The sequence below is a fragment of the Peromyscus eremicus genome, chromosome 19 (assembly GCF_949786415.1).
Source record: "Peromyscus eremicus chromosome 19, PerEre_H2_v1, whole genome shotgun sequence".
Lineage (NCBI taxonomy): Eukaryota > Metazoa > Chordata > Mammalia > Rodentia > Cricetidae > Peromyscus > Peromyscus eremicus.
Window position 1 is genome coordinate 33448077 of NC_081435.1, and position 26435 is coordinate 33474511.

At 45.4% G+C, this 26435-nt stretch overlaps 1 protein-coding gene across 3 annotated transcripts in view; it reads right to left on the bottom strand.

Annotated features, from left to right (window-relative positions):
* The window catches only part of Mcc (MCC regulator of WNT signaling pathway), a 366985-nt gene that overhangs the window by 207086 nt on the left and 133464 nt on the right, over positions 1-26435 (bottom strand). The window contains exon 1 of one of the 3 annotated variants that reach the window (XM_059246234.1): positions 24684-24964. The exons of the other annotated variants lie outside the window; for them this stretch is intronic. Coding sequence (XP_059102217.1) covers positions 24684-24740 — 57 coding nt within the window. The 5' untranslated portion in view covers positions 24741-24964. Of the gene's footprint in view, positions 1-24683; positions 24965-26435 lie in introns of those variants that run through there. 3 annotated transcript variants of the gene reach the window in all.

Genomic DNA, 26435 nt, shown 5'->3' on the forward strand with positions numbered 1-26435 from the left:
AAACCCTGTCTCGAAAAACCAAAAAAAAAAAAAAAAAAAAAAATTAAATAGGCTGGCAAGACAGCTCAGCTGACACAGATGTTCACCACCAAGTCTGATGACCTAAGTTCGATCCCTAGAACCCGCGTGGTAGAAGGAGGGAACCAACTGGCCAAAAGTTGTCTTCTAGCACGTGTACACACACACACACAGCACTGTTATTAGTGGATAATGACTCTTCACCTTTTGATCACGATGCCAGCCATCTGAAGAAGTGTCCACCTAACCTCCCAACATAACGGGGAGGTGGGGGGATGTGCTGATTTGCCTGGCTAGCCTCCACTATTGGCTGATACAATTTTTTGACACTTACATGGGCACACATCAAATTCATTCAAGTGTTTATAAGAAAGGAGAACCATACAAAATAAAGGATAAAGAAAATAAAGCACTCGGCCTAAATTCTAAAGGCCTCCTGTGATTAAAAAGCTTTCAAAATACTTTTATTCCTCCCCCACACAATCAACCCATTCCCTGCCTAATTCCCTTTATTTCACACAATGACACGTGAAAATGCTTCATGTTTTTGAATACAGGGGTTTTTTTTAAGCCCTTTAGCTTACAAGATTAGGTAAGAATATGGTTGATTACAAGGCCTCAGTTTGAAAGCTGAGAAAGAGTGGGCCATGGTGGTGCACACCTATAGTGCCTGCACTCAGCAGACTGAGGCAGGAAGATTGCGAATTCTGGGACCGCCAGGGCTACACAGTGAAACTGAGTTCAAGGCCAGGTGGGTAGCTTAATGAGATCCTATCTCATAGTAAGGAGGGAAGGAGGAAGGGAGGGGGAGGGAGGGAGGGAGGAAGGGAGGGGGAGGGAGGGAGGGAAGGAGGGAGAGAGGGAGGGAGGGAGAGAGGGAGGGAGAGAGATACAGCTCAGTAGTAGATTTCAATCACCAGGGCAACAAATTAAAAGAAAGAGGGAGGGGGTTTCCCTTTTTTAAAAGATTCACTTTGCATGTGTGTTTACCCACACAAGTTTAGGAGCCAGAGCAAGCAGAGGGTGTCAGGTCCCCACAACTTGTTACCAACAGTGGGGAGTTGAGCTGCTTGGTGTGGGCACTGCCTGGTATGGGCACTGGGGACCGGAGCCTAAGGGTTGTGCAGTAAGCAACCCTTACCTGCGAAGCCACTTCTCCAGCCCCAAGGTAAGTTGCTTAATTTCAGTTTTCCTGCCTTGGTGAAGAGTTTCCTAGTGAGAACTTAGAAAGGAACTTAGTATCCACTAGAAACAAATGACCTGCCTACCATCCTCACAGGCTCCAAGGAACTGCAGCCTTTAATTCCAAAAGCACCCCCTCCCAGAGGGGTGGGCAGAGACTGTTGGTTACTTTACCAGAAATTTAATAGAAACATTTGCATAATCAAAGACGACTGATGAACTTAACAAAGGTAACTATTTTGTTACTTTCAGCACAGTTCTCTGCATGAAAAATTACAGCCTGGCTGAGGAGTAGCCCAGTGGGTAAGGGGCTTGCAGCCAATCCTGAGGACCTGAGTCCAATTCCAGGAACCCACATGATGGGAGGAGAGAACTGACTCCAAGTTGTCCTTTGACCCTAACACACACACCTTGGCATGCATGCATTTGCATACATACATACATATGTATGTATGTGTGTATATATGTGTGTGTGTATACATATATATGTGCAATACTTTCTTTAAATTAGAGGTTTTTCTTTCATTTGCTTGCACTTGCTTTTTAATTTTGTTGTTTTCTTGGTTTTAGTTAGTATCGAAAGGAAAATGCAAAGTTAGTTATCAGAGGCTCTGATCTATCATCCATATAAATACTGTGTGGCTACTGTTTTAATCTCAACACACACACACACACACACACACACACACACAGAGACACACACACACAGAGAATGTGAATGTGTTTCACATCCTATCAGGTTAATGTGTTCTCCAGTCTGCCTCTTTTCCTAACAGATTTACATAAATGATAAAGAAGCAGTGTAATTACCTTCTTTGATTTGAAATTGGACTCTCTCATGCTCATTTTAGCATAACCAAGTGGTAGAAAACTCCTTTAATGGCAAAATATCATCATTCCTTTCTCGGTGACTTGCAATTACCAGGACATATTTGTCCACGTTAGTATGCACTCCCCTTTCCATCAGCTAACCTAGAGACAGGAGGAAGTTCATCAGGATTCAGGCAACACTGGTAACAAAACATAATTAGCTTTTTGAGATTTATGAGCCGATTCTGTCCACAAGATACAGTAATGATTCTTTTAAAAACGAACTCGATAAAGCTCAGATTGCAAAGAGACACTTCTGTGAATCAGTTCTGGGGAATTACTGCATCCTAGCTGATGAGGCTGCTTTTGCTCTGTTTTCCTTCATCTGCATTTTCAATTTCAAGCTAATAAAACCACTACAGTGTGGAGGCAGCACAGAATCACACACATACACAAATAACATTAATCAGGTGGCGCCCAATTCTCGAGGCCACTGACCAGAGCGACTGTAAAACTGGGGCAAGAAGTTGGGAACGAAGTTGCTGGTGCTTATTCTGTCTCGCTGTTGTAGAAACATTAGCGAATGGACAGGCAGCTACTACGTCCAGGAGACTAGAAAGAACGTAAAGGAATCTCCAAATCATCTTTACTTGTGGTGTTCTGTGCTAAAAGGGGCACTAGAGAACTTTTTGGAATGGGAAGAAAAATTTCTCCCAAGGAGGAAAATGACTCATTACGAATTACAGACTCATTGTGCGGGTCCTACCAACAATGGGGATACCAAAACATGTGTCCTTTCCCCTTCCAGCAGGCAAAATCCCATCACCATCTCCAACATACCATAGATCCGCAGAGCCCCACTTGTTCAGGGGTTTCTAAACAGCCACACATAGCACAGGTATTCACAGATGAGAGTCGAGATCTTAGGGGACATTCTACAAAGATGGAGGTCAGGGAATTTGTCCTGTATTCTGCCAAGCCTCCTACATGGTAACATCGTTCTCGGTTGGCTTTTCTTTGATTTCTGGGACTATTTCAGGTATTACAGAGGGAGCGCAGAACACAAAATACCAGCCATGCCAGCTATGAAAATAATAAGCTTGTCAAGGAGGCGCAATGTAAACAAAACAAACAAGGCACAGCCACATTCAAGCACCTATAAATGTGTAAGTGAGCGTGCACACATGGAACCCAACGTGAGTTCCAAACTATGGGCGAAAGTCAACACTTGGTGGTGCCAAAGCAACTTCAAGGAATGGGAGCAGAAGAGGACATTTTCATGGTCAAACTGCATTAATCAAGGAGATTATGAATAACACTATGCAAATGGCCTTGATAACAAAGAGCAGCAATCTCTGTTCATAATAAACTGAATGCAAACGGTGGTGGCGGGCATCATTCAGGACAGTCCAAGAAGCTCTTCTGTCACAAAATACACTGTCATAACACCTCCTTCTTCAACCTCCCCTGACTGCCCACCACACTCTAATCCTAATTCTACCCTAATTAGGAGCTCCTCTTGGGACTAATGTGTGTATATGAATGATAGCTACGGGAAGCTACCTCTGCTCATACATCACTGAACAATGTTCACCAACAGCTGTATCACGCAGGGTAATGCCTTCTAGAACTGAAGAGTGCCAAAACAGGGATTTACTTCTGGCAGGCTAGCCACAGAACTCACTTCTTACGAGCTGTCACAACACGTAGCAGTAGAGGGAAGCAGAAATTCCAATCACAGGCATTAGAAACTGCTCTGTTCCTCCCTCTGTGTTGCTACTGATGGTCTAATTCTTAGGAAGCCAACTTGGTCTCCAGCAAGGAGGAAAAACCAGTAGGGAAGCATCTGTATTGAGCCCAGATAATTTAATTTGGACTAAAAATAATGCGAAAGCCAATGAAATTGAAGCCAGACTAGCGCTCTGGAAATTATTTCCCATCATTCAAATGGTCAGGTTTCTACTACCATTCTCTTTGACTGGCCTCATTCCACACTATACCGGAATCATCAAGTGTGAATGCTTCCATCATCCGAGTTCCCACAGTCTACTCTACTTTTATAAATACTCCTTTCTGAATGAATGTTATATCTTGCGCGTGAGAAAATTTTGTGCTGAGTGACATTTCTAGCTAGTAAGCCAGGCTCCGACAGCTCCTGTGCCATGCCTGAATTTCCAGCCTGGCGTTCAACATGCCAGGGAAATGGGAACAAGAAAAACAAGGCCAGCTTGCAGATGGCTTCACTCACACAGCTTGCAGCCTTTCCCTCACTTCCGGAAAGCAGCAAAAAAAAAAAAAAAAAAAAAAACCCTGAGACTATACTGGCCACCAGAGCTGCCAGCCAGGGGACCATCCAAAGTATGCCAGGGGATTAATGAGCTCCTAAGAGGGGGAGGGTGGGCTAAGGAAGGGGGGATGACATAAAGACACCAGGGGTGGCTGCAACTGACCCTCCCCCATTCTGCCTCAAAAATAGTTACTTGGATTCCCTGGTTCAATTGATTACATGACATGGTTTGCCAAATCAGTGGGTTAAATGTTTTAGATTAGCATTTTGGTAATATCCACTTTAAACAAAAATTAAGTCAGGCCTCTAACTATAGACTTGTGCTTAGCAAACAGTTCAATTTAGGGACTTCCAAGTGATAATCTTCCTGTTATTTACAGGAAGGCACCACTAAAGCAGAGACACACTGATATAAAACTCAGCATCTCCTGTGATTAGGGCAGACTCCACTGTGCTCTGGGGAATCTAAGGTTGGTCTACAGGGGCCGGGGTTGGAGCTCAATGGTACTGTTGCAGAACTCGGGGGTCACAGCCTATGCCCCAAGCCAGGTCCAGCCACACTTCCTCATTAACCCATTAAAAAGCCCAAATTTAAAATGCAGGAAAAGGAGATTTATTCAATGTGGCCCCACTGGGAAGAGCAACAAAGAGATCCATTGAAGACCCCTCCCTCCCCAGTCTTCTTTGAGGTCCTGAAGGGAGATCAAAGTTGGAGCTGCAGTCCAGGTCAAGGTGTGGTCCCGCCCACCATTGACCCATCATTATCTGGGCTTGGGTCCCTTCCTGTAAGGCGGTCTGATGAGTTGTTACAACTGTGCTAAGTCTCTTTCTGGGAAACAAGTTCCCAATCTTGCTGGTTACCTTTTCCTTCTCACAGCAGGAATCCTGGGGGAAATTCCACTTTCTTTGGGGTCCATTGTTTCAGTAGACCAATAGATTAAGGCACAGTGTGCCTTTAGAATATCTTCATTTCTAACAGACTTAGCATGTACATGGCCCTGGGTTTGATTCCCATCACAGACACACAGACACACACATGCACATGATTAGATTGATCTGGAGAGTTGTATTTAACAAGAGTCATATTACTAGATATTCGAGGGAAATACTTTTTTTTAAAACATCATTCTAAAATTAGTTTGCCTTGGAGATTTAAACTAACACACACACACACACACACACACACACACACACACACACACACTGCTGCAAACCCCATGGATCAGAATGCCAAGGCCACAGTAGCCACAGTCACTCTGGTCCTTACTGGTAACCAGGATGGGAGCTGGTGTGGCAGCCCAGGCTGGCTCTCTCTGCCCCAGCTGCTTCCTCACACCTGCAATACTCCTCCAGCATTTGAAAGGCATTCTTCAGCAGCAGGCACAGGCTATAAAGCAAGCAGGCTTGGGCAGAACAGCAAGCACATGGTTCCAATTTATTATATAGCCTGTTGTTTAGTCTTTTCAAACACTGACCTACCTCTGTAGTCTTTAGATTTCTGTACAAAGACCACCCTGGGGCCTCAAGGTATCCTCGTTTTGAATTCTGTAAGATCAGAGGCTAACGCTGAACAATATACTCCTCCATTGCTTTATTTAAACCCATTTTCTTGATTCAGCCTAGTCCCTAACCTTCTCCACACCTTTCTTTGGCTTTCTTCTTCAGTCTAGTCCCTAACCTTCCCGGATCCTCTCTTCAGCTTTCCTCTTGTCTCCCCTTAAAGATACAGCCTCTCTTTCCACAGCTTTTCTTCCTGCAGTTTGCTACCTCCATCCAACCACAGTTCAAAAATATTCATTGGTGGGCCTAGGGAGACGACTCAGTGGGTAGGGTGCCTGCTGCCAAGTCCCAGGACTTCAGCTCCATTCCCAGGATCCACTGTAGGAAGTGCTGATTCCTGCAGGTCGTCCTCTGACTTCCATGTATACACCAAAACAAATAAAATTTAATGTTTGTAGAATATTAAATGGAAAATTAAAGAAGTTAAAAAATATAAGATGGAAGCCGGGCCATAGTGGCACATGCCTTTAATCCCAGCACTTGGGAGGCAGAGGCAGGCGGATCTCCGTGAGTTCAAGACTAGCCTGGGCTATAGAGTGAGTTCCAGGACAGGCTCTAAAGCTACACAGAGAAAGCCTGTCTCGAAAAACAAAAATAAATAAATAAATAAATAAATAAATAAATAAATAAATAAATAAATAAGATGGATAACTTTTATTACAATATACCGCTCAATTTTAATATTAGTTACTGTTGTTATCCTGTAAGTTGTACTGGGTCATAGGTATGCAGTTCCAAGAATAAACAGTATGTGCCAATTCTGCCAATTTCAGGTACTCAAAGGGGGTCTTTTAGTATATCCCCTACAAATAAGAGGACTGCTTTGTAAAAGAAGAGAAAGTCATATAGGTGCATCATTTATATAAAAACTTTTAAAGTAATATATTTATTCAATAGGCAAATATATGGTAACTAAGATTGACCATTAAAACTTAAAATTGGATTTTCAAAAAGAAAACATCAATAAAAATGTGAAGAAACACAGCATGTAATACCATAAAATCTCAACATGAAGCTTTTAAAGTAATACTAATTTAAAAAATATATCAAATGTTACCTGATAGTAGGCTCACAACACTATTATGAATCTATTTTCCAAAGTTTCATAAATATGAATTACTTTTACACTGACACTTGCTTAACTTACTCCGTTCCACCATTTCTTTGACCCACAAGGGGACCCTTTCATACAATGTGATACTAATCCGATTGTTATTTAAAATGATATTGAAGAACCATGACTTAAAAATAACATACCCTACTTTGAAGGTAGATTCTGAGTCATAAGCATATGTTTATTACATGGAGGAGAAGGCTATGGAGCTTCGACCTGCATCTGAGTCCACACTGTACCTACCACTTGGCTTTCTTCATACTGCTTCATATATGACACAGGAAGCAAAAGTACCCATAATGGAGAGAATATAGAACAGGCTCATCCATCAACCACCTGCATTGTGAATGAAGAGTGATGGAAACCAAAGATTTTCCCCCACCGCCAATTCTTACCTAATATCCAACAGTATACTGCACGCCTCCTCTTAGATGTCCACCAGCCACCTCAAACTCAACATGCCCAAATCCAGACTCAGTTCTCCACAGATTGGATTTTACTATGAGATCTCCTATCTTAAATACCATAAATAACACTTCAGTCTACCAACTGTAAGAGCCAAACTCAACCTGTAAGCCCCACTTGTCTAAGGACAAGATAACTTCCTGGAATGCTGGGAGTTGTAGTTCTTAGGAAATAAAGCCACATGTCTTCACTTCCCTAAACAAGTTTGTTTGAACCAACTACACCGGATATGCTTCATCAAATGTAGGTGGGAGGTTCACAGGCAGGAAATAAGTCAGGATGTATGCTTGTCCCTGATTGGACCTGACGGGAAATGCAATGAATTGTGGGTTTTGCCTTTTTAAGCCCCTGCAAAACATGAAATGGGGCCACTCACTGGGATCCCAGAGTGGACCTGACCAGAGTCCATCCTGGTCAGTATTTAATTAAACCTTGCTTCAAATTTGGCTCAAAATTGTAGAACTGGTGGTCTTCTCACAAATCTTAGAATTAACACAACCCATGAACAAAGTCTTATGGATTTAAGCTCTGAAAGCCATGACTACAAATGACCTGAGAAAGCAACATGTATGGTGCAAGCCACAGGGACTTACAGAATGAGGCTCCAGTTTAAACTTGGCCCTGCCACCTACTACATATGGAACCATGAGCAAGACCCTACTGCAATGTTCCATCCTTCACTGCCAACTGTCCCTGCAGATAGGACCTGTCTCATGGGACAGTAGTAAGATAAAAATTCACAGGAAGGCATTGTGCAATAGCTAAGATCACTGGAGATTAATAGTCATTCCAATAGGACACAAAATGCCATAGGCCTGGTTAGTGATGCCTAAGGCAGTGGGCTGCATAGAGAGGAACTAAAATCTATACGAGATGGGAACATCAAAGAACCTTTTCAAGGACACTAGTTCTTAACATTAAGCTTTACAGGATGAACAGGAGGTAAACAGGTCATGATTGTGGTTATAGGCAGGATAACCAGTAGAACCCGCAAATGTGATGTTATGAGGTCCAAAGATGGTCAGGTACCTTGAGGGCGTTGACGTGAGATGAGTTGGTAGGATGCAACAACTTAATAGTGAATGATAGCAAAAAGCACAGGTCAGCCACAAGGTTAAGTAACTTGAAGTCAAAGGTTCTGAGCAGGAGGAAACGACAAAACAAAACCAACACACGGTGTATTCCTGAGCATTACCATTGCTCCCTACATTTTCACTGCTTTAGAAGTCTAGCTAGTTTGTGCTGTCCGAAAGTTTATAATCCAGTGTTGGGAGACACTAGAAGAATGGCTCAGTAGGGAAAGCAGGGGCAAAGCCTGTGCAATTTTGCCTTCTAGCCCAGAAGTACCAAGATCCGAGACACTCTGACCACCAAAGCATTACGGTCTGGTTGTTTGGATAAAGAGTTAGTTCCCAGGGAATCTGAATGCGTGATATTTTACATGGACACTACCCAGCCATCCAAAAACCTTATGAATGCCATAAAGGCACAATGAACTCTGACATTTTAAAAAACTCAAATTCACCAAGTGAATTTTAACTCTATCATTCCTATTGGATTAAGAATCGTTCACCCAAGAAAAGCAATTAACATATTTCTGTCAGTTGCAAATGAATTTTAACTGCGGTGTGGCATTTCCTGTATATGGGAAAGGTTTTTCCCTCCCATACAGGGCACTATTATACATAGAATATTGGTATGGAGATAATTCCCTTGACCTTCAGCTGGAAACAAGACCCCAACCTTAAACACCACAGCTTCTTCTCTAATTTGGAAAGAGGCTTTTATAAGATTAAAGGTACTAGGTTAGCATTCTCATGAATTCTAACAATTTTACTTTTCATTAACCAGAACATCAATATGAAATATGCATTTAGTGATGCTAATTACCATTGATGAGGTATTTGGATATCCAAACTGTTGTTGTGGTCCATCAAACAACCAGGGTTTTGTTGTATGGAAGATAACATGTTTCTAAAAGTGTAGATTCAGCTGTGTGTGCACACATACACAGATGTTCAGCTGCATGTGAAGAACATCAGTTTATGTCAGGTGTTTTCCTCAATTGCTCTCCAATTTATTTTTTTGGTACAGGGTCTTTTACTGAACCTGCAGTTCACTGATTTGGCTAGACTGGCTGGCTGATAAGCCCCAAAGACCCTCCCATCTCTACTTCCCCAACACTAGTATTTCAGGACCATGCTACCATGCCCAGCTTTTTACATGGATGCTGGGGATTTGAATTCAAGTCTTTAGACTTGCAAGCAAGGCTCTACCCAATAAATCATCTACCCATCACCCAGATTTAGCTTTCAAATGAAGTGAGGGAATGCCTAGATGATGAAGCAGAAATAAATTCGCACCGTAGTGCTCTGTTATTTCAGCATAGCATCAGTAGAAATACCCCTCGACTTTCCACGAGGTTACATTCTGACACATTGACTTTGTTAAAAACACTGCCAGCTAAAATGCATTCAGTCCACCTAACTTAGAAACACAACAGCTTAGCAGCACCATACACTGTGGACTATGGCTTGGTTACCCTCACTGGAAGCTGTGGCTTGACGTCGCTAAGGAGAACAAAATGTGCAGAACGGTGCCAGCTGAGCCACTTCGGTACCACTGAGAAGTTGAAAGATCATAATCACCAGGGGCTGTCTGCACTCCCATCCTTCCCATTTTTGGCTCCTAGGAATGTTCTGGCAGCTCAAGAATAGCCCCCTACTCTTCTCTTCTTGAGAGGATACCTAGAGCCACACTCAGTCCCATGGGATTCGGCCGGAAGCTCAGCTCAAGGATCCCAGTCCACTGAAGAGCGCAGTGAGCTGGGGCTCGGGGCTCACCTTCAGAAGCAAAGGACAAGAAGGGCAGCTAGGATCTCCTGTTGGGGACAGGGACCCTAGAATGCAGCACAGGCCTCACATCACTGGTGAATGTGAAAGTAGCTGCGTGGTGTGAGCCCTTTCTCTCTATCTTCAAGTCTAGTCTCACTTTTTACTTCCTTTTTTTTTTTTTTTTTTTTTTTTTGAGACAGGGATTCTCTTTGGACCCTTTCCTGGAACTCATTCTGTAGCCCAGGCTGGCACTGAACTCACACAGATCTGCCTGGCTCTGCCTCCCAAGTGCTGGGATTAAAGGCGTGCACCACCACCACCGCCCGGCTTCACTTTTCACTTCTTGTCATTCTTAACTGTTATGTATCTGCAAAACTGCCCTGAGGAGAAATCATTTTTCCAGTCAGGGATCATCCCCAACTAGAAGTTCTTGGGAGATATTCCAACGTGGGTAAACAAGCAAGGAGACTGTATTAAAGAGTGCTGAGAGGTAAGTTAGAATCATGAACACTTTGTCAGATCCCATGATATGTTTGGCACTAACTAGGAACTGAGAAAAGCCTTTTTGGACAAGGAGAGACATTGGCAGCGACTTCACTTGAAGCAACAGAAGGACGGAGGAAGAATTCCGACTACAAGAAGGTTCTTCATTACCCAGGACCTGTGCATCTCCTTTTTCCTGACGGTTACTTAGACCTGAGTTGAAAGTAACTTGTGAGGGCACGGTTTAGTTAGAGGTGATAATTTATACCACAAAATGAAACACTGACAAAAGGAAGCCCGCAGAGAAGTAGAGTCAAGGGTTTCAAACACTCCAGCCCTGGAAAGTACCAGGTTAAGGACACTGCTAACCAAGGCTTCCAGCTAGGACATCTATCAGGGTCTTTCTCACCTGGCTGGCTCTAGATCCTTCTCCTTGGCAAACAAAGTAAACTCCTTACCAGCTTCAAAACACCAGCTGACTATGCACCCCTTCTTGCCCTTTGATGGGCAGACAACACCCAGTTACCCGGAGAAACAGATCTTCATTGCCTTGCGGCACATCCCAAATCCTTCCTAATTCCTTAACCAAAGCCCTTTTTCTGCCCTCCAGATGCTGCTCCTCCTGCAACCGCTGTCCCTGCAAAGCAAAGCTCCTATCCCACCCACACTGCTGCATCCTGCCACTTGCAGGGGAATTCACCAACTCAAGCAACTGTGATATAGCCCATGCAAATAGTCCTCCAGTCCCCATGCCACCTCATTTAGTCACAGGTGGTAGCTCTGCCTTACCCATGTTCTGCCTTGGAAGCTCAGTTTCTGCACACAAGATCAATGGACAACACTATAGATGGGACAAAATTAGACAAGTTCAAAATAAACATTCAGGGGCTGGAGAGGTGGCCCAGCCAGTAAAGTGCTCGCCATGTAAGCACAAGAACCCGAGTCAGCCCAGCACCCATGGGAAAGAGTTGGGTGCAGGACACATCTGTGATCCCAGCATTGAGTAAGCGTAGGAAGTTGGATCCCTCAGGCTCACAGCCAAATCTGCGAACTCCAAGTTCAAAGGGAGACCTGTCTTAAAAGTACGGCTGAACGTGAAAGAAGACACCAGGTGTCAACCTCTGGTCTGTACATGCAAATGTGCACATGAGCGTGCTGACATGTACATGCACACACGCGCACACACACACACATATACACACACACACATATACACACACATTTTGGAATATTAGCTTAAAATGTGGTGCATTCATTTATGCTGTCGAATATTTGTTTAATGATGCAAAGATGTGTTGCATACTTTTATGTTGCATTTGTTTAAGTCTGTAAAGCTGTGCTACTTTGCCTGTCTAAAACACCTGATTGGTCTAATAAAGGGCTGAACAGCCAATAGCTAGGCAGGAGAGAGAAATAGTCAGGGCTGGCAGGCAGAGAGAATAAATAGGCGGAGAAATTTAGGTTTGAGAGAAGAGTGAAGAGGGAAGAGTAAGAAAAGGAGATGGATAGAAGGATGCTAGGGACCAGCTACCCAGCCACACAGTCAGCCATGGAGTAACAAGAGAAGAAAGATATACAGACTAAAGAAAGGTAAAAAGCCCAGAAGCAAAATGTAGTTAAAGAGAAACCGGATAATTTGTTAGAAATGCTGGTTAAAAACAAGCCAAGCCAGGGCCTGATATTTGTGGGTAAAAATAAGCCTCTGTGTATTTATTTGGGATCTGGGTGGCAGGCTCCCAAAGAATAAAAATAACCAACTACACAAACATACACACACACACACACACACACACACACACACACACACGTAAAAAAATTAAAGCAATTAGTCCTGAGACTCATTAGCTCATTAACATTCTTTAAGACAAATATCCTCTACTTCCAAAGACAAGTCAAATCCATCACCATCCTTTAAACAGAATAAACCCAGCTAAGACTCACCTATATTGGAGTCAAGGTTTTTCCCAAGTCCTGCACTTCTGGCATGGATATCAAGGAAGGAAAAGCATCAGCAGGCAGAGAAACACTTAGGATCCCTGGACATTGTTCTCATGACACGTTAGCCTACACTCAAGAGCTTGTTTGAAATTCCAGCAGTGCTCACAGTTACAGCTACTAATGCCTCTGTTTATAAAGCACTTCTCCGCTTGGCACTGACTGTGGGAGTGAGCTCTGTAGTGAGCCATGTCATTATCATTACCACCACAGCTGAAAGAACTACCACTAACCCCCGACTACACAAAGATAAACGGTGGGTTGTGTCCCCAGTCCTCAAGGTGGGGGAGGAGCCAGGCACACTTATTATCACTATTTTATAAAGGGGAATGTGCAGCTCAGAAAGGTAACTTTTCACAGATCACCCAGCTGGGAAGTGGCAGGGCTATGACTTCAGGGGCCACAGCTTTACAAACATAGGCTTTTAGAGAGACAAACTCCAAAACATGACCTACCGGGGAAGTCAGTAAGGATGGCCAAAAAACCAGAACATATTACCCTGTCCCTAATATGTCTTCATTGCTAGCTGGGGACATTTTAATGCCATATAAAAACATCCAACTTTTGACACTTAGGGAATTAGTGGGTTTGATGGCAGCTTTATCAGCATTGGACATTTTCCTCCACAGTAACTTCACGTAAGTTCAGAACACATTTTCACAGCAGTTCAGGGGCCCCAAATGAGAAGCAGGCTTTGAAGTCACTTTATCAATTGTGCCAAAAGGGATAGGTGCTTCTGCTCCATTCAGGGGAGGGAGGGAGAGAGAGAGGGACAGAATGAGATGGAGAAGGGATGCAGGGAGGAAGGGAGGGAGGGAGACTGAGGAAAAGGTGGGGGGAGAGGGAGGTTGATAGAGAGAAACAGGGAGAGAGAGAGGTTAAGACATACAGAAGAGTGAAAAACAATGAATGAATCCCAAAACTGATTTTTAAATGGGACTACTCCATATTAGGAATAAATCTTCCTGCCCTGGTCCAAATCACCTCCTTTAGCGAAGGCACAGCCATCTCAAACCCCTCCCGGTCTACTGTGCCCTCAGCTGAACACTAATCAGAGTGCTCCCTACCAAGCGTGGAAATAAATTTGATTTTGGTTTAACCAGGATTAGATTCTGAGCACCAAGAAATTAAAAATAGCCTTTATCTAATCTAGCAGACCAGCCTCAGATGTCCTGGCAACTCTCCACAGGCCCCTCTTGCTGAGGCTCCCTCCTAAAATTCTTCTCCAGCAACTGTGAAATCACAGTGCGAGGTGAGAAAACACAACTCTTCACAGGGCCTGGTTGCAATCCTTAACTATGTGTTTGCCTAACTTGGCTAGAGAGTGTTCTTTCTGAACAGAACTGCCGAGTGTCCATCTGTGAAAGGCATTTTCGCCCCCAAAGTGAATCAAAACTCACTTACTCCCGAGGACCTTGGGGTCTCCTGGACATAGGCAACCAATATTTATTTTAAATGGAGAAGTGATTCCCTTGCAAGCCTCATTCTATACTCACTCTCACTCTGTTGGGAAATTCCAAAGAGGGAACACTGTACAAAGACTAATGCAGACAAAAGCGGACATGAACAAATATCAGCTGATACCTGGAGTATATAAAGAATTCCTATCATCATCATCATCATCATCATCATCATCATCACACACACACACACACACACACACACACACAGCCAAGAAGCAGATGGTAAGCCAGTGAACAGTCATCCCACCTCACTAGTCCCCCAAACAGAACACAACTTCCCTTCTGGAGTACTCAAGCTGATAAGACCCGACAAACAATCAGTGTTAGTGAAAACCTACTGAGAGCAGATTACAATACGCCCCAGACCCAAGTTAGAGCTAAAAATAAATATTTTAACAGTGTGAGCTTGGAGCTGTTGTAAATAGACAAGATTCACCAATAATCTCCCCTCTTAGAATGGAGGTTACAAAATATGCACTTTAGTGAGAATACTCCCCAATACAGTTCAAGAAGGTGAGGCAGAAAAAGATGAAAACGTGTATATTTAACAAACAAAGGAAAAAAGGTTTCTATGTTTCTGCCTCTCCTTCCAGCTAGCGAGCCAGCTTCAGGCCTCAGTTTCCTCATCAGGGTTGAAGAAGACAGTGTACCAAAGATAAGCATCCATGGACCAGAAAGCACCCCTTTGTCTGGCTGTATACTTACCAGGCATCTCACTGCCAAACAGCCAGGCACTTCCTGGTCACAACCTCATTGCCAAACAGCTTTTCACAAATCAAAAGGCACCAGCATTCAGGTCTCCCCGGAGCTGCATCTGGTATAAATCACTTAAGTGGTATTGAGGTTGGTGATAAAATGGGTGATGGGTGGAGTGGGGGAGGGGGCACGAGAGGGGGCAGGAGAGGGAGGAGGGGGGAGTCTAAGGCACTGAAGGAAATGCAGAGCCTAGTTTTCCCGATTCAGAATCTACCTCGCTTCCATCAGCACTGAACCATCCGTCAAGGCACAACAACTTTCAAATCACTCTTGGCCAGCGTCCATGCCACTCGGTACTTTTAAGGGAAAAATGAATTCAAATATTCTGATCATATCCAAAACTAATCAGTTTTTTATGGCACAATTATCTCTGTTATAGAAAATAGTACAGTTTAAAAGTTTAGCAAAAGGATAAGCACTTCCAGACTTCGGGCTTTTGTTGTTGCTAATACTTCCTCTCTCCCACATCTCACCCATCACGTGCACACCGCCAACAAAATGCATATACGTGTTTGTGTGTGTGTGTGTGTGTGTGTGTGTGTGTGTGTAAGATTAAAAAATAAATAAATTCAGGCCAAGTCTCAACAATCTCCAGAAGAATCCATATCTTTCCCAGGATTTAGGAAGCCCTAGGTGATACAATGGGAACCAAATCTGTGATGTCAGCTCCTCCCATGCTCCTTTGCTCCACGTGCTCTTTGTGACCTCAGCTCCTCCCATGCTCCTTTGCTCCATGTGTCCCCGTTTTCTCTTACTCCTTTCAGATCTTAGTCTCTGACTCCACTGGAGAGGTCTTCCTGATCACGATAAAGCAGCCGCTCTCTTCCTTCACGCTTGCCTCTTCCTCCATAGGACACATTACTGGGCATACACCTACACATGGGCACTGGGGTGGCTCCCATCGGAATGTAAGGTCCATTAGAACAAAGACTCCATCAGTTTGTGTTTGCTGTACCCCCCAGACCGAAGAGAGCACCTGGCATACAATATTGATTGAATACATGGGTGGGGAAGAGATAGTAAGCCACAGACATGAATGACCAAACTAAATTTCACCAAATATGTACCTCAACCAAAATAGAACAGTAGTCGGTCTATTTCATCTCTCACCCTGAACTACTGGGAGGCAATGCAAACAGGTAACTTTGAAGTCTGTCAATGTCCTGCCCCCTCGCCTATCAAACAGAAGCTGAACATCAAGTGATTAGTTGTGCTTAGGATGGGCCGGTAAGGATTTCAGGGTGTCCCGAAGGAGGCAGTCACACATGTGGGCTGTAGTAGGTGTTCAGAACACCAATGAGCAAGGCAGAACTCACTTGGAGAGGACACAAGGGTTATGGAGGAGAACCAAGAGTCCAAGGAAACCAAGTGTTCTGCAAACAGGTTCATAAAGCTCATAGGAAAGCAAGGACAAGCAATTACTCCCACGCTCCCCAATCAACCAAGCGGAGATGCTGCCGCTTTCCTAATTGCAGCCTTCTGAGCTGGCAGTCTTCCCCTTGATAACTTCTCTAGGACGTTTCATAAATCCAGTTGAGGTCAACTGACTTACACACACTGTGAGGCTTCATGAAAGCTTCTATTTACCAGGAGTCAAACACGAGAACTTCTGGGCTCTAGCCCGTTTGATTCACCCTGCATTCCAAACACTCATAAAATCTCATGACCAGGGCTCTGCCTCCCAATACCCTGCCAAGCCAAGCCCTGTGTGTCTTTCCCCAGACAAGCTTCCCAGCCAACCTAGCTTTTACTGCAAAGTCAATGAGGTAAACCTACAGTTTTCTTTCTGAATCAATAGCTGCTAAGTTTGGAATATTTTTTTTCCCCCATGGGGCTTTCTTTGTCCAGGCTTCACGTCTTTGCTGACTCAAGCACTATCTTGAAGAATTTGCACAGATACAACCTTAGTCACTCATTATGATAATGCGAGCCTTCCAAAAATAAAAGAGAGAGAGAGAGAGTCCTCTTTCTCCTGTGTAATGACTTTAGCTGTTACTAGTCGGCAAGAGAAAAAGGACATTCATATGAAAGACAGAGAAGGCCTGTGGTCCGGTCAATATTGGCTCTGCTAATGTAACTTGTTTGTGCCATCCAGGTAACTTCTCTTCAGAGGATGAAAGAGAGCACGCCTGGGAGCTGGGTTCACCGAGGGACAGTTCAAGAAAATAACCACGTACGATGGACCACGACATTCCCTCATGTAAATCACCTGGGTCCTACAAGTTGTGAGCTTTCTGTGTTTCTTTATTCATCCACGTATTTTCAGTCTTGTCCAGGTGTACTATCTGGCCACCCCAAACTCCCCTCCCAGAATGTGAGTAATACATAGCATACAATCCCGCTTTTCTAGGGTGTGCTCATCAACAGCTTAGTTTTGCTGTGAACGCAGATTCGAACTCCCAGTTGCCTCCTCCCCTAAGAGGAAGCCTTCCTTGTGAATTGCGCTGGGGAAATCACCATTAAGCACCCAAGGCTTTATTTCCTAAGCATCACCATTAGGACATTCTCTACACCAGTTAAGTCTACCCACTCGCCCTGGCATCTCAAATCTTGTACCAACATGAACTTCCTGAAGATGAAAACAGTCTGGGGCAGGAGTTAAAAGCTTCAAGCCCACACTGAGCCCACGGTTCTCCTATTCATTCTCCCCCTCTCTCTCCCCTCCACCACCTCACCTATAACCGGCCTAATCCCTGCCCAGCCAACCTGCTCTTACATCACACTTCCTCCTCTTTCCCTGTTACGGTGACATCCCCCTGGTTCCAGCCACAGACACCCATCTTTGGCTCCATCCACTTCTCATCCACTGGGTCTGACACATGGTCTCACCGTGACGGTTAGCACACACTAGCCACACAGAGCCTTAGCTGCCAACTTCAGCACCCTCTGGCCCACTACAATAGGAACCAGAGCTCTGCCTGCAGGGATGGGAAGAGTCATAGTCCTGGTGACAGGGGAGGCTTTATCCTCCTCATTCTGGTACCTCAAATTTCAAAGCACCCGTCCTCAGGTGCCTGAGTGCACAGCCAGGGAGCCAAGGGCTGCTGCGGCTGCGGCCGGCCCTATCTCCTCTGCTAAACAAGGACCATTCCACTCTTATCAACCCATCTGCTTTCAGGCTCTGGAAACTCAATGCCTGGAATTCTTCTGCCCTTGGAAGGCTGATGGCAGCAGCTTTGGCTCTTTTATTCTAATCATATCCATTTCATTGTTATCAAAAACACATATCTGAGCATTGCTCAGGGATTACAATACAAACCAAGTTAAACAGGTTTATTAAATAAAAAACGCTCCCTTCTAAGAACATGTGACCAGAAGCTGAGGGTTGTAACAGAAGCTAATGAAAGGAGGCAGTGTAGAAGGGTGCCACTGTAGAGAAAGGCAGCCTGAACGCATGTCAAGACTTACCTCTCCCGGGCAACTTACTCAGCCTTGTTAAGTGTGTCACTGGGGCTAGAAAGATGGCTCACCCGTTAAGAGCACTGTCCAGAGAACCTGGGTTCAATTCCCAGCACCACATGGTGGCTCACAGCTGTCTGTAACTCCAGTTCCAGGGGACCTGATACCTTCACGAGACTAAAGATCATGTGTGATCGTGTGTATGTGTCCATGTGTCGAAGTCAGAGAACACCTTTCAACTTTCAGGAGTTAAGTCTCCCATGGTGGCTTCCGGAGCCTGAATTCAGGTCATCAGGCTTTGAGTGGCAAGTACTTCTGTCCACTAAGTTATCTCACTAGACTGATGTCTCGCTTTTTAATGTCTCATTTTCTGTATCCATATCATGACTATGACAATGTCTCTCGTGGCCTTTTGTAACCATTAAGCAGGTCAGTGGTTCGGCCAGTGCTTTAGAAAATGCTAGTAACTACAAGTCTCAGAAAGAAAAGCTAAAGCAGAAAACCATTGCAACTGCTACCAGACATCAGGATTATGGGACCTGGGCCCAGACAGGCTATGTCATTTGGTGGCCTCTGGGGTGGATTAAATATGTTCTCTCTCACTCCTCTCTAGGAGTTATGGAATCCATTTCTTCACTTCTTTGACTAAGGGCGGGCCACACAGCTGTTCCAGACGACAAAAGTAACCCTAGGCCAGCGTCAGTCCTACCTTTTAAGCAATCTAGCAGCAGGCCTGGGGAAGCAGCTCAATTCGGCGGGGTGCTTCGCTAGCACCCACAAAACCCTGGGTTTGATCTTCAGCACTACACAGAGTAGGTATGGTGGCACAAGCCTATAATTCCAATATGTGAGCTCAAGAGGCTACAAAGGAAGATCAAGGCCAGCCTGGGCTACACAAGAGCTTATCTTAAACCATTACACACACACACACACACACACACACACACACACACACACACACACACACCAAAAAAGAAACCTGGAAGCTTATCTCCAGTCCTGCCATGACATCAGGAAACCGAGAGCAGCAAATAGAACAACATGGAAGAGAAGTGAGCTGTTCCGCCAGCCCAGAGGCAAGGGCAGCCTGTCAGCCTGTCAGCCATGTGTTTACGCCTCTTCCTCTGCTCAGTCACAAGAAAGCCACTCTGAGTGCTGCCAAACAGCAAAACCATGAACAAGACTGCTATATTTTTATTTATTTATCTGTTTGTTTGTTTTTCAAGGCAGGGGTTCTTTGTGTAGCACCAGCTGGCCTGGAACTTAGTTTGTAGACCTGGCTGGCCTGGAACTCAGAGATTTGCCTGCCTCTGCCTCCCGAGTGCTGTGATAAAAGCGTGCATCACCATCCCTGGCTAAGACTGCTGTATTTTTATTGAAGATTTATTTTAGTTTTATTTATGTGTGTGTCTACAGTTATATATCTGCACATGTGTGTGCCTGCCCACAGAGGTCAGAAGAGAGTATTGGGTCCCCTAGAGTTGGAAGTTCTGGAAGTTCTGAGCCACCTGACTTTTATAGACTTTGGTCCTTGTAAGCACTAAGCACTCTTAACCACTGAACCATCTCTCCACCCCCATGATTGCTATTTTAAGTGTCTAAATTTTGAATTTGTTAGACAGCTATTGACAATGAAAAAAAAAAGGCAAAAAAAATCTCAAACCAAGCATTTCATATCAGTTCCAGGAAGGAAAGCAGTAGATATCCATAAACTCAAACATCTGTAAAACACCCACCTATGCACCAAACTCCACATCATGTCCTGGCATTGCTGTTCCGTTGTTTATTGTCTAAATCAGTACTCAGTAATTTATTACAGTGCCAAGTGAGTCTTAGAAAGACAGACAGAAAGTACAGAGCACGGGGAAACTGGGTGATCTTTCAAGCCGCTTGCAATACTGCTGTAACGTACACATGGTCACACGAAATAGTCTATGCCTCTATGCAAAGAACAGCTTTCGTCCAGAGAGGTGTGCATCTTAACCAGAGTGTCACTAAAGCCACCGGGGATGTTGTGGAGCAAGTAAAGGAGGATGGGCCGCAGCATGGCCTCTGCTCTGCTTGGGACTGGACAGAACGGATGAAACAGCCTCAGAGAAACAGACAGAAGATGGTATGACTTCATCAGTGGGCAGTCTCTGTAAAGCAATAATGGAGGAGGATTTCTGCCCATTCATTGTTCAAGTAACGCTAAAAGTGCAAAGGATAAAAGTTGACTGCTTCAGAAATTTCTTGAAGAAAATAACATTTCTTCATCGTCAGAGGTTCTAAGGATTACCAGGAAATGGAAAACTTCAAAAACACATTCTGATGTTTCCATATAAATAGGTAGCTGTCTACCAGACAAGCAGATGACAGCTATTCCTCAAGGATGAATCAACTTGAGCTGCATCTCAACACTGCTGCACCTGAAGACATTCTCTTTCCAAAGTCTGACTTGGTCTAAGAGGCGAGTGGAGTGACTGGTTGTGAAACATCGTTTACCTCCTTCCTGATCCCACATCTTACAGAGACAGAGGTAACTGCTGGCCTCAATGCAAGCCTGTGAAGAAGACAGCGAAGTTTTCCCTTGACAAGCTTTGGCAGAATCGAATCAAACGCTATTGAAAGTGTGGCCTATTCTGCATTCTGACTGTGAGGGGGGTAAGGCTGAAAGTGAATCGTTTAATCTTTCAAATTTTTTATTTAGCAGATGATGAAATCCTCCTCTAACCCCATGTTAAAAAAAACAAAACAAAAAAATAAAAACAGTCTGCAGTCTTTGACAGGGACAGAGACCAGCTAAAAAAACAAATGAGCAATTCATGCTTCTCGAATATCCAGCCCCTCCTGTATTTATTCTTACTACTGATATTGTCAGTTCAAACTTGATGCAAGCATTTTCGGGTGAAAATAAAAATATACTTGAATGTTCGTAGATGGAGGCCATTTACCTGCCTATAATCAACTCACAGAAGCTTGAAATGCTATCAAACAAAAAGGTTACAAAGAAATCAGTTTAAACAGACAAAAGGAACATGTTGAGGAATTTCCTGTTTCCAAGTTCTTACACCTGGAAAACAATCAATGGTGAACATTTAGCCCTAGGACTCCCGACCTCACGGCCCTGGTAGCCATAATCCCACAGCTGTCTCTAGGGCCATCCACAGAGACCACTCCGTCCACTGGCCACCAAAGAAAAGCTTGCTGCTCCCACTAGGGTGTTAGCAGGTGTCAGCTAGAAACTAAAGTCATTCCCTCTTGCTCGGTGTCAACATTATTGTCAAAGAGTGCCTCCTGCGGCTCCGGCTAGAAGACTCCTGCGGAAGGGTTAGGCTCACAAGTCAATACCAGTAAAAGATCTCTATTGATGACACTGGGACAATAGTGGGTCCTTTTAGAGACCTTCCTGTCCCAGCAATGCCCAGTGAACTACAGGCGTTTCACCCGGCCTGTGACCCCTCCAGTGACCTCCAGACAGCCTCCAGGCTCCTGGGCAATAAGGAATACTAAAAGGGACCCTGAGTGTTTTATTAGCCATGCTTCCAGGTGAGGAGGGGGAAAATCAACCACCAAGGGGGAAGGGGTTGCCTGGCAGTGCATCAAAGGAAAAGCAGTGTTCGCGAGCGCGCGCACGCACACGCACACACACACATACACACACACATACACACACACATGCACACACACATGCACACACACACACATGCACATACACACACATGCACACACACACACATGCACACACACATACACACATACACATACACACACATACACACACATGCACATACACACACACACACGTATACACACACGCACATACACACACATACACACACGCATACACACATACACATAAACACACACATACACATAAACACACACATACACACACACATACATACACACACACATACACATACACACATACACATACACACACACACATACACACACACACACATACACACACACACACATACACACACATACACATACACACACATGCACATACACACACATGCACACACACACATACACATACACACGCGCGCGCGCGCGAGAGAGAGAGAGAGAGAGAGAGAGAGAGAGAGACAGAGAGACAGAGAGACAGAGAGACAGAGACAGAGAGAGACAGAGAAACAGAGACAGAGAGAGACAGAGAGACAGAGAAGAAACTCTATACCAAAGACTCAGTGTGAGAAATACAAATAAGCATATTTAGATCTATGGATGTTACAGAAAGTATCACTGTCAGAGCCAATATTCAGATAAATTGAACTGCCATTCAGGGTTCATAGGAATGAACCACACACATCTTGCACTACCAACTCTCTAAATAAATACAAAAGTGAAAATAATCTCCTCGATTGGCTATTGCAACTATATAACCTCCAGGAAAACACGGATGCTGTAGAGAGACGGGGAGGACTGGATGGGGATAGAACAACAATTAAACCATGGGAACCACAACTGGTTCTAGAGAAAGTGAAAAACTGAATGGACGCCGATTGAGGACAAGAGCGGGAACTCTGGTGATCTGAGTACTGTTGGCCGGGAACCTTGATGTCCTAGGGACAAGAACATGCCATGTAATCTCAAATCCGATTTCTCCGGCCAGTGCAAGACCACAGGGCACCCTCGATTCTTTCATTTGGTCACAAACTTTACGAGGATGAATTAATACAGTCAGGCCACGAATGGGCATCTTTCTTCCAGCTCCAGCGTCCCAAACTCTCTGAGCTCTTGATAGGCGCTCACTGGAATGCTACTGCTATTCAAGTAAAACCACATCTCCATTCTGCACTCCAGCCGCCCCGCACTGTTCCTAGCTCTCATCCAAGTCTCTTCAGGTGACAGAGAGAAAGTGGCTGCCTTAGAGAGGCTGAACAGAAGGGGCCTGTCAGAAACCCTTGCCCGGAGATAACCACTAGTGGTTTTCGATTATTAAATGGCTATTAAATGCTTCTTGGATGGGTTAGTTATGAAGCATGGCTCTGGGTTCTAGCTCAGACCTTGCCCTAAATACAAAAATGGGCAAAAACTCACCTAGTCAGTCCCTCGTGCCTCCCTCCCCTCTCACTTCCATCTGAAAATTCCATCTCACTCAGCATTTCTCCAGCCATTCACCCAACAGGAGGGTAAGTAAATAAGATGAGTTAGGAGAACTCTCTGCTTCATACAACTGACACCTCAAAATGCTATTTCATGCCAGCGCAAGAAGAGAGTCATGATACGGGGCGCCAAGCAGGGGCTATCCGTCACGGCCACAGCCCGCTGGAGTTACCGCGCCCATCCCTGGATATTCCTCCTCAACAGCCCCTCTGCGAAAGTGGCATCCTTTCATTTTCTCCTTATTTTCTGACGTCACCAACGCTTGCTTCCCACTCATTTTCCATTTCCTTCCTCTGGTCCCCCTTCCTCTTTTCAGTCGTACTTTTAAGCGGCACAGATGACCTATGAGACTTGGGCCACCATACCCGGGCAAGGTGTGAAGAGGGACTCCAAAGGGCCCGAAGCAAGAACACAGAGCCCCCCCCCCCCATTCCCTGAACACCTGGTTGTATAGGTTTCCCACCACTTTTCATATATTTCATTGGGTCAAACATCCCTACAACTATTTCTCCCCAAACGTGGCTCTGAGCACCTTACTGCTCACATATTTGCATACTGTTTGACGCAGATTTAATTTCAAAGCGGGACTCAAACCCTTCAGTGCAAGCCCAGGAATTGCAAATGCAGCCTCAAAGACACAGGAGTCCAGACCCTGGCAGGAAACAAAGTTCCAAGCAGCTTTGATGTGCTTCCTCCCCCCCCCCCCCCACCACACACCCCTCCCTCGTGCAGGTCATTCATCTCTACCCAGGAAGGGACCACCTTGCCTGAACCCTAGCAAACGCAGCACACGTGGGCGCCAAGTGAGAGGTTCAATAATCCGTCCTTTCCTGGTCTCCAGCACAACCACCGCCCCAGCCCCACCAAATTAGTGACTGAGGCTTTAAACTCTGCGTTCCGACTGCCACAAGGAATGTAGCACATAAGTAAAGGAGGCGGTAGTGAAGGGACTGGGGTCTAGACTCTTGGAAATAAAACGCCTAGGTGGCTCTGGGAGAGCTGTTTCTTTTCTAAGCTACTCGGATCAGAGTGAAATATAAAGCCAGTTCAGGTCGGATCCCGAGTAGCACAAGTTAAAACAAGATCCAGAAAAATCCATCAATCTTCAGTTGCGACGCTTCCAGCCTGGGATCACGAAGGGTGGGGTAGGGAAAGACCAGGGGTGATGCGGGAAGCCGAGGCACCGAAACCCGAGCTCCGGACCTCAAGCAGTTCCTTACCTCGCTCAGCTCGGCTGAGGAGTCGTTGCCATATTTCACCGCAACTCCAGAATTCATGCCTGCACTTTTCAGAGCCAGGCTCGTCCCCAGACCTCGGAGCGTTGGAGCCTGGCTTAGGCTGGATAGCCTGGGCTTGCTCCCCGCCGGCACATTTCAGTCTAGACAGCCATTTTCACCCAGGACAGCGGCGAGGCCAAGGGAGGATGCAGAAGCTCGACACGGAAAGTCCCGCTGGAATCTCACCAGCGAGCCATAGCCGCGGGAGGCTGGGCAAGGAGGTTGCGCTTGCTCGCAGCAGCTGCAGCGGCCGAGCCGGCGCCCTGAGCCGCCCGCGCGCCCGCCGCGGAGTCCCCGGGCGATGCCACCCTCCGCGCCGCCTCGAGCCTCCTACGGTACCGCGCAGATCCCCATCACCCGGCGGGCGGGCAGCAGCTCGCGCCGGCGCCCAGCAGAGCTCGGGCACCCTCCGGGAGAAGCCTGGGCAGTGAGGCGAGGACGATCCGCGCCTCCGGTTCCCGGCAGGAAAGAGCTGGAGAGAGCCGGAGCCGAGCGGCACTTCACGCCGAAGTTTCCCCCCTTTGAATCGTCTGGAGTTGTAAGTGGTTTCTGATTGAACACAGCTGTCTAGCTGCTGGCTAAGGGCTGCGCGGCGGAGGCGGGGCCAGAAGGAGAAAAGGGTGGGGGGAGAGAGCGGAGGAGACCGTGCCGAGAGAGCAGGCATCCTTCCAGGTCCTCTGCAATAGTAATTACAGGACCCGGGTCCAGAAGGGAGAGAAGAAACAGGAAAAGCCACCTGAGTAATCGTGCAGGAAATTGAAAAAAAAAAAAAAAAAAAAAGCCTTCCCTCTTAGGAGCCGCTTTCCATGATTCAGTAAGGTCAAGGCAAACGTGAACACGGGTACGTCGGCCAGCGCTGAGCGGTTTCTCACGGTACATTAAGATTTTTACAAGAGTGTGGGCCGGTCATTTCCCTGATTAGTCTCAAGTCAGGCTCCCACTTTTCGTGGCTAGGGCAGAGTGCATTTTTCTACACGTCCATAACCGAGATGAAACACGCCCAACCCTTGAAAGATTTAAAATACTCATTTAAAATACGCATTCATGTCCTCTCCAACCTCCCCACCTTCGTTAAAAACACATGCCTCCACCCAGCTTGGTGGTACCAGTCTGTAATCCCAGCGCCTAGCAGGGGCAGGAGAATTAGTAGTTTGAGGCTAGCCTGGGCTAAATTGTAAGACCCAGTCATAAATAAATGATCGTTGCTATGCAGGCTGAGCTGGGCTGGTTTTTTCTGGAGTCTGGAAGGTGAATTAGAAAAGCTTAAAAGGCTGTTATATCCAATCAGTCTGAGCTACTTTAGAGTGAAACTCTCAGTGTATGTGGGGAATGGGCTGGGAAAGAGGGGCTACGTGGGGTTTTTATCTAAAGTTAAAACGTCAACAAGCCTGGTTGGTGGTGATCCAAGCTTGTAATCATAGCTCTAAAGCAGGAGGATCACACGTGCCAAACGTGACTCCGCTGTACTGTGAGTTCAAGGCCAGCCTATGAAACTTAGTGAGACCCTGTTTCAGTAAAACAAAACAAAAGGCAAAATGAGGGCTGGTGTGATAAAGTCCCACTGAATCTGAGATGCACTAAAAACCTTGAATACCAGAGGGTTGCATGATTGCTTAAGAAACCTCGTCAGTCTCTTTTCAGACAATGGGAAGAAAATATCTCCACCTCTAGGCAGACATTTCCTGAAGCCTTCTA